Here is a 15705-nt window from a genome sequence, read left to right as displayed (position 1 = left end):
GTCCCAAAGGGGGATGTGTCTGATGAGGAAGGCTGTGCTGACAGGCCAGAGATGTGCTGAAGTATTCAGAGTAAGATTAGGCAGAAAATTAGTAGGTATGTTTGTACAGCTTAGGGAGCAAACATTTCTAAGGTCTCCATGGAACATTGCATTGCCAGAGACTGAACACTGTTCCATAGGCACAGGCCAGAGGGGTGGGCTTCATTGACATTTACACTGTATGGATCAGACTTTCTCAGAAAGGAATGGCTCAGATGGTGCTTTCCAAAAGGTATCCAACCTGCGTTGAAAATGTTGACGTTCTTCAAGGATGAAGAATCCTTTGTTTCCTTGGAGTCTTTTTGTTAATCAATCTCACCAATTAAAATTTGAGATTTATTTCATACTGGAATGTCAACTTTTTGGTGCTGCCCCTTATCCTGTCTGTTCATGTCAGAGAGTTGTGGTTATCTTTCCATATAGCTATCTATTTGCTATTATCAAGCCACCTCCTTAATATAAAGGTTTTCTAAGTCCAGCGTAAGTCTGTATGTATATGACAGTGAAAATCATGGCATCCACTTTTCTTTCTATTTTGAGGAAGTCACTATGGGACAGTGTGAACCAGATGGGTACCAAAATGCTACTGCTATTCTAAATTACTGTGTACATCTGAGATTCGTGCGCCCCTATTTCTATAGTTTCACCTCTAAAAAGCACGAGCTAAGAGTCATTTGCTGATAAGATACACAAATAATTTCTCAGACAGACAGCCACAGAAAGTTGTGTGTAATTTTATTTCAACATATCAAGCACAAACAGGTTTCCCCTACTTGGGGAACATGACGAGGAATGTAGTTAAAAATTTGGAAACATTTACATTGAAAGATAGCCCAGACTGGCACCACCACTAAGTATTTTAAGGCTGTATATATAGCAGTACTTACCACTTGGATCTACTTCAGGCCAGAAAAGAAAGGCTTAGTATTGTCTGCAGTCTACAGAAAATATTGCAAATCTTTTAAAAATGGTGTAAAATAGGAAGACTATTAACAGATTTGAACAAAGCAGTGGCAAAACCCTTCCTCCTTCCTGACCTTTCACAATAAAAGTGCCTACAACCAAACACATGTACACCCATTGCTCCTGTCCTTCTCACCTCTCCTGGGGCAGTGATTCCTCTCTACAATGCTTTTGTGTAATATTATAAAACAGCCATATAGCAAATAATAACAATAATAGTAAGTGACCAGGTTTTACGAGCAGACGCGTCCGACATGATGCTCCGTGGGCCCAGTCCAGGACACCAGTCAGCTCTGGAAGTGAATCAGGAGCTTTCACTGAACACTTCCCATTTCCTGAAGAGGAATGGCACTCGGAAGTTGTGCATATTTACAGTTACTGTGGAATGGAGAACAAAATATCCTGAGGTCCCGTTCTGCATGTGTGTGCTGACAAAACAAATTATGACCTAACACCCTGGGGGCTGGGTTTTTTGGACCAAGTATGCTCCCTCCCATAATTAAATGTAGCCAGACAGGCACTGTGGACATCAGTTCCGTACAGCTCCCCAGCTATACTCCCTTCCTTGGAGAGCTACAAACCAGGCTGGTGTGCCTATTCTAAAACACTGCTGTGTTCTACCATTTTGGGGGTACCGATACTGGTGGGTAATTAGTAATTGCATCAAAAAATGATGAGACATAGAAAACAAATTGCACAATTAAAGCTACATTTGGCTTCAGCATTAAGGCCCATACAGGTTAAGAGGTCCTTGAAGATGTACATGTAAAAGGCAAAAATGACATAATCTGCAGGAACAAAGTTCCTAGGTCCCTTTTCCACCTTGTTTTTCAACTTTCTTCCATCTCTGCTGCGTTGGTTCTAAAGTGCTTTGGTGCCTCGCTGGACTCCTCATGTGAGTGCCCCCCCTTCCTGCAGCCAGTAGTCGTTATTGCTGCCAAACGTGGTGCGTTTATTTGAAGACATAATTGATGAATAGTTGACATGTAAGAAAGATGCAAAGGAGAAACCAACAGCGAGAGTCCAGCAGAAAGCTTCCAGAAGTGACCTTCCTGTGGAAGGATTTTTTGTTCAGAGCACTGAGGTTTCTAGAAGAGAAAGAAATATTTTTATTTGCGTGTTGGAAGGAATGAATGCACACCCAGAGCCCCAGAGCTTCCACACAGGCAGGGATCCCAGCATTTAAAAGGCACCTTAGTGGGTACGGTACTGCGTCCTACACACTTTCCTCTCCCCCTCTTGACAGAAAGATTAGTACTTCCAGGTGCTGCTGGATCAAGTAAAGCATGCTGGCTGACATGAGGAGGTGTAATGGCACAAAACCCAAGAAATCTCTTCCTCCAGCACTACTCACAAATCACAGACATAGGATGGCCTATGTTGGTAGGGACCCTATAGATCACCCAGCCCCACCCCCTACCATGGCTGCCCCCCACCAGCTCAGGCTGCCCAGGGCCCTATCCAGCCTGGCCTTGAGCATCTCCAGGGATGGGGCATCCAGAGCGTCTCTGGACAGCCTGTGCCAGTGCCTCATTGCCTGCTGAGCAAATAATTTCTTCCTAATATCCCACATAAATCTCCTGTCTTTTAGTTTAAAATCATTCCTCCTTGTTCTATCACTATGAAATGGTATAAAAAAAATCAGTCAAGAACTAGTTCTGTACACTTCAAAGCAGCAAAGAAAAATTAAAATTTTGTGGGTGATTGCCTCAGCATCCAGAAATTGTGTGTCTAGCATATGATCCTGCTCTACTGATACCTCTATAGAGCTGGATAATAGTTCTCATGCACTGAGGAATCAGCAGGGTTCTCTAGATTGGATAAAAGTAACTAGTACCATACCTGCCTCATCCTGCCCGGCCCTACCTCCTCAAAGGAGTCTGCAGTGCAGAGCCCTTTGCCAGCAGTAGGTTAAGCGGGGGCAGTCCCTGTTTCCCTCAGTGAAACTAGCAGTTCACACAAAAAGAGAGAATGTAGTGCTTTTCACACTGTGGAGCTCAGTGTTCAGATCACGTGCCCATGTCTCTGCAAATCAAGCACGTTGATAACACACTCAATGGCTGATAAGATTTGTTTGCAGAGATTTATTTATAGCCAGGTCTCTATGTATCCCCTTCCAGCTTCCATAGCAGTTCCACAGCTGGGTGTGGCAAGGGAAAACATAACATCCTGTAGTGATGCTTTTTGATCCCATAAAGAGAGCCTTACAAAGAAATTACCATTTCAAGTTAGGGTTCGTTTTGCCTTTCCGGTGTGCTAACATGTGCTAACAGGTTACCTATTAAAGCAGTTGTTGGCTGCACCTGCAGCTGACAGGGACACTCCAAAGGCCACAATGGAGGAGTTAAATGCCACAGACAACTTTTACCCCATTAAGGTAATTGTTTTGGTGAGAGAAAATTATTACCTGCGTATATCCTGTTGGGCTCTCTGTAGAGATAAGACGGCTGAACGAATTTCCTTTAGCTGATTCATTTCTTTCCCACACTGAGTGCACAGACTATCAAACCCTGTGGCAAAGCATTGAAGGACATTAATGGTGGTGGTGACAAAACAAGCCAGGCTCACCTAGCAATTAGCTGACTGCACTAAAATCATCACAGTCAAGAGACATCCGTTCAGAAAGAAACATGGAGAAAAGGGGACAGGTGACAGAATCGTCTCCCCTTGGCAGGGGTCTTGTGGCACTTGTCTGGGGCTCCTTCTCATTTCTCAAGAAACTCTTTTACAGCAGCTTCTCCAGCTAAGAGGAGGGGAATGAAGGGCTTGCATCTGACACCATCTCTGAAGTATCTCAGGGTTATTTCCAGCAAAGACTGAGAGAGGGGGACCAGGAATGAAACATGCTTCCTGTGTATTGGAATTTCAATGTATTTTTCCAACACGTTTGTCCCAGGAGTTGGGGAGTGCTTATTGGCATGGACGGTAGATGTGCATAAGGAAAACACAAAAGCGGAACATTCTCCATGTTTGCCTGTGGGTTGTGGATCTGCATTGTTAATGAGGCTGGGAAATGTTCAAGAGCTGGCTCAAGGAATAAGTTAACAAGGGATGAAGAACATGAAAGTTTGACCCACTGATACCTAGATACTTGCCATCATCATCTGACAGCTCTTGTACAGACTCTGGTGTTGAACAGCTGCTCTCCGTATTCTGGCTGTGGTTGGATGGCTGATCACTGGTTTTACGGCGTCTACACTCTTTGGTAGATCTCTGGATAAAACAGCAATTAAAAGAGACTCAGTCACGACCAAAGCAAACACTCTTCTGTATGGTTTTAAACAGTATAACTCAAAGTGCTGGGGAATACTTCTGAGATCGCCAAGTTTGATGGCTTTTTCAGCAGCTCCTGGTAGTTGGACTCCTCGCATGTTAAGGGCATTACAAGCTGGTTAAAGGTATTACAAACATGCCCCACACAGAAGCACTTCCTCTAATGATAAAAGCCTTAATAAACCCATACAAACAATCCTTGTCCGAGCTATAACTGACACATACTAGTGGTGTATTTTGCCGAGATGTGTACCTACCAACCAGATCCATAAGAGAAAGGATGAAAAGAAAAACTTAAAACCAAATTTCCAAAGAATGATTTTTCAGGTATTGTCTGAATGGTTTAAAAACCAACCACAGAACTCTTATGCTTGATTTCTTCAAGTAGATTGAAAGTTTCTCCATGTTTCTCGAATGGGTAAATCAAACCCATTGTTTCCTAACACTTCTTGCTTGAAGGTTTGAAAAGCAATTATGAACCTTACGAATCTCAACTTTCCCAGTTGTTTCAGAGATGTTCCCATTATATTTATTATGGTATTATAAAATAAAGATGTATTTTCCTAATAAGATACAAGTTCTTCAGTGTAACATGGATTACATCTTGCTAGTTCAGCAGTTTATCATTTACAAAACATTTTATAACTTAATAATTAACATAATACATGAATATAGAAAGACTGTATATTATTCCAAAGAGGAAAGCAAAGGTATCATCCTTAGTTAATATAAATGGTGAACACAGGTTTCTTGTCCTGTCTAAGAGGATGTAACTGATAAAGTCAAATGGCCAAGTTTAAACTTAAATTGCAGGATCACCTGTGCACTCCAGTATCTTGGTTGTGTCCTCACTGTGGGAAGTTCCCTGCTTTAGAAACACTGCATGGTGAAGCTCAGCTGAGTCACATGCAAAATCCAGCATAAGAGTCATTGTCAGTAACAATATGTGGAAAAAAAAATACCAGAAGAAATAGGACGCATCAAACAAGAATTGTACTTAGTTAATGGTTGTGTGTTACCGCAGGTATAGAGTGGTAAGCTATATCTGCACAAACCTTTCAACTTATGCTGCTCTTTCATAAAAATGCTGCAGAAAAGGGCTGGTTATCTAAGCAATTAAAAATATATATATTTCCCCGAACAAGCCTCTTACCTTGTGCAGCGTAATTTGATTGTTCATGCATGTTGCTTTATGGTTTGACATCCTTGTAGATAAATGTCTTTCCATGGTCTGCAGTATCCCATTCCTCTCAAATTGGGCAATATCATTCAAAGGATCCCAAGGTCTTAAACTTTCAATACCAAAAGAAAGAACATCAGAAAAGCGAGAATACCACAAGGAATATTAAGAGCAATGCACAAATTCCACATGCACTATGGGAGAAATTCATCCCTGACAATAACAAGAGTTGCCATAGATGCTGGGTGTGGAGTAACAGCTAATTCTCTGCATACACAGCTCCTAGCAATGAATGAGTCACCAGAGGCTTCACCCTTCGTGGCACGGGAGGAGAGCACAATTATTAACTGCGCTTGCACAGTGCAGAATAACTATTCTAAATGATTCCACACTTGATTGCAGCAATATATATTTCTGTCAATGGCACAGATGATTTTCCATTGCCAACTGACCAATTCCAGCTGTTCCCAGTTTGTATTGGTAATACACATCCAACAGAGTTCAGCGAGAACAAACCCCAGGCACAGTTTGGGGAATGGCAGGACTGAATTACAGTAATCTCACTTGCAGCCCTGGGAACTTGAGCAGAGAGGTCTGTTCACGACCCCCTATCCCACCACCACTCACTCCTCGTATTTGTAGCGCCATTCATCAGTCGTGGAATCATGCCGGAAGAGCAGCGGTTTCCATTCTGTGCCATTCTCTCTTCGCTCGCGGGCAGCATTCCTCTGCTCCTCCTCCAGCACAAATTTTTCCTGTGTCGCCTTGTGTTGATCACCTTTGTTTATTGCACTCGTAACATGCTGCCAAAGCCTACAAATAAACAAGGAAGCAAGCTAAAGTGCCTTAAAAACAGCACTTTATTTTGCCAGCTGGAAACCTAGAACAGACACTTTTCTGGTCTATAGATCCTCCAGAGGAACTGTAACAGGACTGACTTGCAAATTAAATGAACATTATGAAAATAGCAACGGTGAATGCTGTATCTTTTGATCAGAGGAATTTTCCCTTAAATAACATCACTAGAAACCTTCGCATTAATGCCTCTCTCCAAAACAAAGGCTTTATATTTAAAATTTGGAGGCACTGGAAGATGAATTAATGTGCAAGGTTTGCTGCTGCACGTGCAATGTTGTTTTTCAATACAGGAATAGCAGGCAGATTTGTCAGAAGCTGATTTGAGAAGGAAAGGACACGTGCTTATGCTTGCAAATGAAAAGCATGAACACAGACTTTCACTCATACTTCTGTTTTGCTGCCAGAAATTAAGTGTTCTGCCACATTATGTCTCACTGAGCCTCTGTCTCGAGGAGGGGATCTAGAGAAAAATCATTACCATCGTTTCACTGTGTCCAAGAAGTGATAGTCCTCTCTACAATTTCTCTAACCTTCGTTAGACACTCTAATCTTCATTTAAGGTTGGAAATACTTCTGACATAATCCTAGTTCTCCCAAAACAGTACTGGATGATTTACTGATTAGAATAGGGATCAGAGACCCCGGCGGTTCCAGCTTTACAAAACATCGGTTCTATCTTTAGAAGTTGAATGCACTGCTGCATTCAATGTGGAGCTTGCCATGAGGCTCCTAATTTGAAAGGGAATCTGATTTATTCATTGTATTTCTATCACAGTATACTAACATAAACCTTCTAAAGCAAGCAGTCATTTAGATCATAGACTGAAAGCAGAGGGACACTTGCTTGCCTTGGCACATCATTCCAAATTTCTTGTGTATGAGTCTTTTCTCACAGAAATAAAGGAAGGAAACTCAATTTAAACTCAAAATGATGAAGGTGGGGGCGGGAAGAGCAAAAATAGTGGTTTGAGAATATAATGTGGTGGCATAAAGCCAGCTTTCAGGAATGCAGCAGCTTACAGTTTAAAGAGTATGTCCTCACACTGAAGAACTTCAAAAGGACACAGGCAAAGTCACTGGACAAAGGGAAATTACTCCATCACGAGTTGTACGTGTCAGACAATGAGGCTCGCCAGGGTGAGCTGCATAATGGCATGTGCTTCAGAGACTCTTCAAAGTGTGTGAAAATAGATGGCTTTCAGCACGGCAGGAAAGACTGCAATTCAGGCAGAACATAACCTCAATCACATGGCAATTTATGCATGCACATGCAAAAAAAATAGGGAATTCCATGGAATGTCTGTTAGGGATCTTCCAAATTTTTCTTTCTGCCTGCTTCCCTTGGATGCATGTGCCATTGTTAATCTCTGCTCTAGCGAAGGAAATCAGATGGTACCTATGTAAATAAACGGAGATCTTTTGTCCCCACAACTGAGATTTCTCTTCCAAAAGAATCCTCTTCAGAAATTTAACAAGTGTGCTCCAGTCTGCTCTGCAGCAATGGCACTTGCAGTAGTGTAAATTACAAACACTGACTTTTTTGCCCTTAATGCTCTCTGCTGTCCAAATGAAACTAAATGCTCATGTGCGTTTATTTGCACTTGATCTCATTCTTTACCACAAAAAGGGAACTCGTCTTAATGTGATATGATGCAACACAAAAATTAGAAGTCCACAGGCAAGTGGCCGATCTGCTGCAGAGCCAGGCAGCAAACTGCATGCGCTGGACTGGGTTATGAGGTGGAAGAGCTAGCTGGTTTGAATGCAGTGCCACATGATGTCAATTTATCTGTTCCTCCCCAAGAAGTAGCTCAGGGATGCTCTGCAACCTGCTGCATCAGGCAGTTATTTCTTCCATTTTCTAAGCCACATTCCTAGACTGCATCCTAAAGTAACCTAGACTACCTTAAAACATCTGGTACAGAATTTATTTGAGATCTCAGCTGAGATAATGAGACACAGCGAAATATCTCTTTATTTTCATACTCTCATAAGTCCTGTTCTGTGGTTCCAACTACTGTTCTGCTCATTCCAGGACTTTCTAAATGAGTCCTACAATTAGTTTAAGAGTGTGTGGTTAAAACAACCCTTCCTAACCCTTCCTAACAAAACAACTGACCTCATGTTGACATATTGCTCTTTCACATTACATTCCAACAGTTGTAAGAGACTACAGGAAGAGTTATTATTTTAGCAGACAGAATGCAGCTTTCACCATTTCTGGGCTCAGTTTCCTGGTTATTTTGGAGCTATACTTCACAGAAATACTTCAGAGTTAATAGACTGGAGCAAAACAGGTAAATGGGTGGTAATACATGCAGGCAAAGCTAAGTTTCTGTATTGCCAGGATTGCATTGAGGAATCAGAGCCTTTGTAGTCCCTGCTTAGTTCCTCTCCTTTCAGAGGAAGTGGCAGTGAGACATTCCCAGGGCTTCTTACCTTTCTGACTCAAAGTCAGTCTGTTCCTCAAATAGCACAATGTGGCGCTTCAGTCTCTGTTTTCGTACTTCACTAGTTGGGTTCCAGAACACTTCCGCATTCCCATTTTTCAACTCATTTATATGTACTTCCCCATCCTGAGAAGAAAAAATAAGTGAAAAGATTAATGACAGTCAGAAACACAAGACAGAAAATACTAATGTCAAATGGAAGCAGCTTCTGCATGATGGTCAGGGGCAGGACTTGGTTAGAGGGCTTTTTCCCCTCCTCCTTTCTATTAAATCTCACTTGTCGTTTCCTGAAAGTTTCTAAAATGAGTGAGGAGAGACATTCCCTGAAACACTGGCTGAATTAATCAGAGAAGAACAAGAAAGAAACCAGGCTCCTTTTGTCAAGTTTGTGCCTAGAGAAGGGTACGTATAGAAGCCCTGATGTGTTATCCTTTCCCAGCTTCTTTCCATGATATATCAACAAGCCCCCAGCAACTTTTCCAGTCTTTCTATTCCTCATTGCTGAAATCTCATGCAAAGATGACTGAAATACCACCTTTTCTAGAAAGAGCAGCTAAATCTGAGTTACTTTATCACACTATTCTTTTTCAGCTTAGCCAGCTTTTTTTTTTTAATGTAGCTGCTGAATTTCATTTAGTACTTCACAAAAGGATTCTGGTCTTTCATCCTTGCTCCTTGCCAATTTACTTGGTAGCCATTAAGCAGCACTTCTCCAACCTGAGGCTGGCCAGACTACCTTCTGTGTCTCTCCTTAGACTTAAGCCTCTTTCCAGCCCTGCTCACAGACACACCAATGCCACAGAGCCAGACTGGGTAGTTTGAAGAGCATACAGTGAACAGCACAGTGCTGACTGCAAGTGACTCGAACAGTTACAGGTTCTGAATAGCATGCATCTATTAGTGCCATTCTGCTGCCTGGCTGTGGTAAGAGTATTACACAGCCCTTACTGAGGTCATGTCTATTTGCTTAGCCTAACTTCCTTGCATTCCACCTGCTGCATTTCTTCCCCTGCAGCAGTTCCCAGTGCATGTCTTAGTTTTTCAAAGTCCTATTTCCCATGCCTTCAACCGTGAAACTCCTTCAAACCCGAGGTACTTCTATCCCTCCTCAAAGTCTTCCTCAGGACTTCCTCTGCCATATCCTGAAGCACCAATTTTGGGACAGTCTCAGGTACCCAAGAACCTCCCAGCCATGGCGGGAGGAGGCAGGCACTATCAAATATTGCTATGAGCACCTGTAGGTAATACATGCAAGCCCTCATCTGCTATTTTGACTCTCATGTGATTGGCTTCCCTTCTTTATTCAGGAGTGTTTTCAAGGCCTGAGGCAAATAATTAGTTTTTCAGCTGAGAGGTTCTCTATCAGGAAACTGAACAATGCCAGAGAAAAGCCTGCAGAACTTAGGAGAGCAGACCAGCGTTCTCAGCAGGGAAGAAGCAGAACAAACAATGTCCGTAATGCTGCACAGCAGCTACCCTTATTCACAGCACGCAACTCCAAATTGTGGCTTATGGAGGCACTCTTTCAAAGCTATTTAATTTTGTTCCACGTGTCATTCTAATTTTGTGCACCATAAGCAACTAGCACAAAGAGAAAGGGAGGAGTAAATTATATTCTCACCGATAAAACTCAAACACAGAAGGCAGGAAGCTGAGCAGCGCGCAACCCTGTGGCTTAGTGCCCCAGAGGAGCCACTCAATTTCATGCTCTTGTGGATGGTGTTCATAGGACCGGTTGAAAACAATGTATTTCATAGTCCAGCAGAACTCACAATTGCCAAATCTCATCTGGCAAGAAAGGTAGCTCAGAATGGAAAAGCTACCAAGACACATGAAGCCAACATCCTCATGCACAAACCAAAAGGACAAAACTTCCTAATTTTGAAATAGTCATCAACTTTTTATGGAAGAAGGGAGGTTGCTGGGGGAAAGGAGTCCAGATGTGATTCTAGAAAACTACTCCACCAATGGCTACACTGTGGTCCTCACTGTAAAAAAGGCTTTACCCAGGCACATTTCACTTCAACTATTTCAAATGCTTATTTGAGAGTGAGATAAATCTTGTCTCAGAAGTAACAATTTCTAAGGACTGGAAAAGGACCATAGGTCAACTATAATGAAAATGTAGCTGAGATAAATTCATAAGTAAACCCAAAGCCAGGGCTAACCACTTCTGCCTCAATTGCCAAGAGATCCCAATTGAAGCTTCAGTCTAAATGCTATACCATGCAACATTATTGCTGCTGGACTTCGGCTTTAAGGGTGCCTTTGAGTGGTGTACTTGCGGATGCCAGATGTGCAAAAGTGCTGGCTGCTTCGCTGGTTTGAATTGTTCATACAGATAGATGCTCCTTTATCTGTTTTGGTCCGTTATCTCATCAACAGAGAAATAACTGTCTCCTACCACAAAGACTTGTGAAGATAAGTAATTTTAAAACCCATGAAACTCTTCCTTGACACTGCTGTAGCTAGGGAAGTACTGAACATAAGGCAAAAAGAAGCTTCATGATTTTCACAATCACTTGAAGGCCAAAAATCTCCCTTCTTTTGTGTACTGCCATCAGGGCATGTCCTAAGCCTGGAACACTAAATACAGAACTGCTGGCTTCAATGGAAATGCTCCCCACAGATCTCAGCTTTGGCCCAGGCTCTGGAAGTGCAAATGTTACCTCCACTGCAGGTGGATGGGACTATGGAAGCATAAATGACCTTGAGAGGTGTGGACTAGAAAGCTCGGCATGCCTGTGCTCCCAGGGGATGGTGTGGGGAGGCAGGATATGGTCCTCCACAGGCTCTGCTCTCAGGCAGGGAGCCTGCCAAGGGCTGCCAGCCCTCCCACACACCCTGCTGCCACATGCCTTTAAACTGTCAGAAAGTTTGATTATCTGTGTTTACCCAGTGTCCATCGAGATTTGCTAACACTTCTTCTCCTGATTTGATCTTCCCAGAGATTTGATTAATGCTTGTGCTTCCACCAAATAAGGGCTGTCAGGGGAAAAAAGAAAAAATACCATCAGTCTAATGAGAATGGGAAGGGAGGCAAAGACAGTTATTCAGTGATGGGGAAGGAAAAGTGCAACCTACACAAAAGCAGAATGAATTCTAACATGGATTTTGACAATCTAGTGCTGCACACTTCTGTTTTTTTTGTCTCTGTAACCAAAATCACTGTGTGAGCTGCAGGAAGGGAGATGAGCCTTCTAGTACCTTAACATTCAGCAGTGCAAAGCCTCACCTTCATTACAAGTAGGTTTATGTCAACTAGATATCAGGATGTATATGTACAGACAAGTTTTTCCCATCATCCGGAATCACATTACAGTTTGCATCATTTTACTTGCAGAAAAGGAGCAGCAGGAGTGACTTTTCCTGCCTATGGGAAAGAAACAGCAGCGGGCCGGTACAGACAGCAGCCTGTCTCATTTGTGTTAAGTCTCCAGTGTGAAGAAGCTCAGCAGTAGCAAACAAAAATAAATAAATAAATAAAGCACAACAACAACAAAAAGGGTATTTCCAGAGTCGAGGAAAAGATTCTCAGAACAATGGAAAATTCCCCTCAGCTCCTGCCTGCCAAACACAGGAAACCACAGTGATCCTGTGACCGGTTCTTCCATTCCTGCCACCCACCTCAGACATCTTAGCTGCTATATTCAATAATGCTTTTGCAAAATTTTTTATGTTCCCAGAAAAATCCCTACCTCCCAAAATTTCCCACATTTATGTCAGCTAATGCTGCAACTATAAAGTCCTGCAGGCTCCCAGTTTGCCATGTTTCATTTTATGCACAGGCAAGAAATAGCTGGAGCAGAAGAGAAACAGATGCTTCTTAGAAAGTAAGGCAGCTATCCAAGAAAAGATGTCATAACTTTCTCTCTCAAGTTTTAACACAAGTAACTAAAGAAATACCTAAACATGTCTCCATTTTATCTGTGTATGATTGATTGCTTTCCATGGGAGAGAACTGCTACATGAATAATTCAGCACAAGGCAACAGCAGTTCAACTTCAGCATGACAGCCACTCAAAATCAGATGCCTAAAATGGGCTTTTCCCAGTCATCACGGCAAATTTCTGTAGCCTTGTACACTTAATTTTAACACCTGCTAGGCATGAGCATGTATGTGACAGTTACTGAAGAGTTACACCGAAGATCCATATCTTGACTTGCCTCAAAATAGCTTGCACATCTCACTGTATTTAGTAACCAAAAATAATTCCACCTTTCAAAACAGAAGTCACCTTGTCATTGCCAGACCATCAGAAGCATCTGGCCACTAGCCAGTCAGCTGGCAGTGAACAGGTCGTGTATAACTCAGGCTTATTCAGGTACCACAAATTGTAGTAGACGTGACTGAGTGAGTGATGATGTCTCCACTCTGGGTAGGACACCCCTTGGTGGATAGATGCATTTGTGGTGCAGAAATAATGGGGTGTGTAGCCAAATCTTGCCTGGTGTACAGAGGCAGACCCATTCAAAAGGAGGTCAAGATGTCTCTCACCTTAAGCTTGAATTCCAGTTCTGCCCTGTGGTTAGTTTTCTCACAGTCAATGGTAACTTTCCCTCCAAGCTCCATTGTCATGGTACCATATAAAATTCCTGAAAGAAAAGAAAGGAAACTATGAAAGGCCTCAGTTGAAATGATGTTCTTTCTGAACTCAGACTGGATCTGCACTGAAGTGTCGTGACGTTTGTTACTTGGTTTTAAGTTTTTCGAAGACAGGAACTGAAGTTTCTAGGAAATGAGCATTTACTCTAAGGATGAGGAATCCTCCCTGAGCCCACATTCCCCATTTATTACACCACTAAGGAAAAGCTTGGCTCAAAGGTACTGACAGAGCCTGTGTGGCAAGTTGAAAGTGGGACAGGACAAATTATAAAAAGTAGTGCTCAGTAATTTCATTTATGCTTGTGCTCTATCTGTTTCTCATAGAGTGCTTGGGGCAGACAGGAGCTGTAGCAGGATTCAGAAGAATCTGGGGAGCCAACAGTCGTGTAGAGCACTCCTCTGTATGCCTATTTACCTTTTTCTGAAAAGGCTGTTGGAAGAAAAAAAAATCAACAACAGGAAGATTTATATATATGAATAGCTCACAGAGAATATAAGTTGAAGAAGTTACTGTTTTCAGATTGCTGTACCTTCCATAAAGATTAGCTTACAGATCAACACGGCAGAATGAAAAATACGCAAAAGCAAAATCAGATCAAATCACAGGAGTGATTTTATTACTTTGGTTCCAATGCTGCCAAGGCTCACTTTCTAAGGAGAAAGCCCAGGAGGTGCTCAAGGCCAGGCTGGGTGGGGCCCTGGGCAGCCTTATCTGGTAGTGGCAATGCTGCCCACAGCAGGGGTTGAAACTGATTAGGTTTCAACTTCCCTTCCAACCCGAGCTATTCTGTGCTTCTATGATTCGAAATGCAAACTTACAGCAGGGAATCAATTGGCAGACATCCCTTGGGCTTCAGTGCACATTATGCTCAGTAGAGCCAAGATAATATTGTATTCACACACAGTAACAAGTTCCCAGCCTCATGGAGAAAGCTGGTGCACTGCGGAATATCACACATTAATGAAGAAAGCAGAAGTGAAGTCAGGAATTTTTAATCCTTTATTTTCAAGAAGTCAGACAGTACTTTGATTTCTGTGTTAACATGAGAAGAATTCTATGTTCTCAGAAGCTCAGAAATGCTCTTTTCACCTTCACTTTATCAGCAGTTCACATATAGAGTATTTTACAGTTTCTACGTAGTGTTGCAACTAACTTATAGCAAGCCAAATTCTGTCCTCAGCTCTGTACAAACAAAGCAAAAATACTTCAGTTAGGACTAGCAATCCTCTGCTGAGCCCTGTGACTCATGTACAGAGCAACTGCTTCCTGGAACTGCCAATTCCTGCAATTTGAAGTTTTTCAAATGACAGAAGAGCCAGAGCAAAGTTAGTCCATGCACTACTATGTTATCCTTTCTGTTTGCTTCCTATTTGAACAGTCATAACTTACCTTTACAGTGGGCGTACGGCATTGTAATTATGTAATCTTCCCCTCTGTTTAGAAACATAAGCTTTGCCTTCCCATCCAGCAATGCAGAAAGTGAGTTACCTGGAATTTAAAAGAACAAAACCATTCATATGAATAATTCTTGATATACATGGTTGCTCATCACTGGAAAAACACGTATACTTAAATGTAGGACACTAATGAAAGAAGTGACATGAGATGCAAATAATTCAGGACCTGGTAAATTATTTACAGCAGAAGGCATGAAGTTCTAATAAATTCTCTGCTGCAAAATTCTCATTTGCTCTGGTATTTAGCCCATGTTGCAGACAGGGCATTAGATGAAGTAAGGCACTCATGGCATGCACTACAGAAGAGAGCAGCTCCAGTGCTTTAGAACTCTTTCAAGTGTTTCTGTTCTCATAACTTCTCTAATATGTAGGATCCCAAATAACAATTTCTCCAGAAAGAAAAAAGTGACTTTTAAGAAGTGTTTCAGCAAATACAGCTGCTAGAAGATAGTATATATATATATTTTTTTTTTTTTCTAACCAGAAAACTATTTTACATAGCAACGCTGTTTCAAAGCCTATAGTTGTACTGTCCTTCTGGAGTTGAGGGCATTCTGAAGCCCTAGGTTTCCACTCTTGGAAATCTGGGAGCTAGATAAATCAAGAAGTTAACGTTCATACAGACAATTGTTGCAAAAGTTGTCTGGATGGTCAGATAGCTATAGAACTCCTCACCTGTGAACTTATGAAAGTAACTTGACAGCAAAGTGTTCACACATCCTTGTAAACATTTGCTTTTGGAAGACCAGTTCTTTAAAGCTGTCAAGGTTCCTATCTGATATACTTGTTTAAAACAAACATTGGTGTGATTTCTCTCTGAAATGGCAGAAAAGGGGAAAACCCCTTTTTAGGAGACCTAAGAGAGGGAATCAAGGCAC

General features: G+C 42.0%; 1 protein-coding gene across 16 annotated transcripts in view; it reads right to left on the bottom strand.

Annotated features, from left to right (window-relative positions):
- Positions 1–757: 757 nt before the first annotated feature.
- OSBPL5 (oxysterol binding protein like 5) overlaps positions 758–15705 on the bottom strand; it is a 160746-nt gene continuing 145798 nt past the window's right edge. For 13 of the 16 annotated variants that reach the window (XM_001234138.6, XM_046942014.1, XM_015286675.4 and 10 more), the window contains 9 exons: positions 14760–14858; positions 13262–13359; positions 11659–11748; positions 8753–8889; positions 6083–6268; positions 5429–5567; positions 4086–4215; positions 3410–3512; positions 758–2090 (listed from right to left, as the gene is read on the bottom strand). In XM_001234138.6, the coding sequence (XP_001234139.4) occupies positions 1955–2090; positions 3410–3512; positions 4086–4215; positions 5429–5567; positions 6083–6268; positions 8753–8889; positions 11659–11748; positions 13262–13359; positions 14760–14858 (1118 nt within the window). In that variant the 3' untranslated portion in view covers positions 758–1954. The remainder of the gene's footprint in view (positions 2091–3409; positions 3513–4085; positions 4216–5428; positions 5568–6082; positions 6269–8752; positions 8890–11658; positions 11749–13261; positions 13360–14759; positions 14859–15705) is intronic. The other 3 variants (XM_040701371.2, XM_046942020.1, XM_046942012.1) reach the window with 1 other exon arrangement.

The sequence above is a fragment of the Gallus gallus genome, chromosome 5 (genome assembly GCF_016699485.2).
Source record: "Gallus gallus isolate bGalGal1 chromosome 5, bGalGal1.mat.broiler.GRCg7b, whole genome shotgun sequence".
NCBI classification, from domain to species: Eukaryota; Metazoa; Chordata; class Aves; order Galliformes; family Phasianidae; genus Gallus; species Gallus gallus.
The sequence above is the reverse complement of the archived record's forward strand: the minus strand, read 5'-3'. Positions and strand labels throughout refer to the sequence as shown.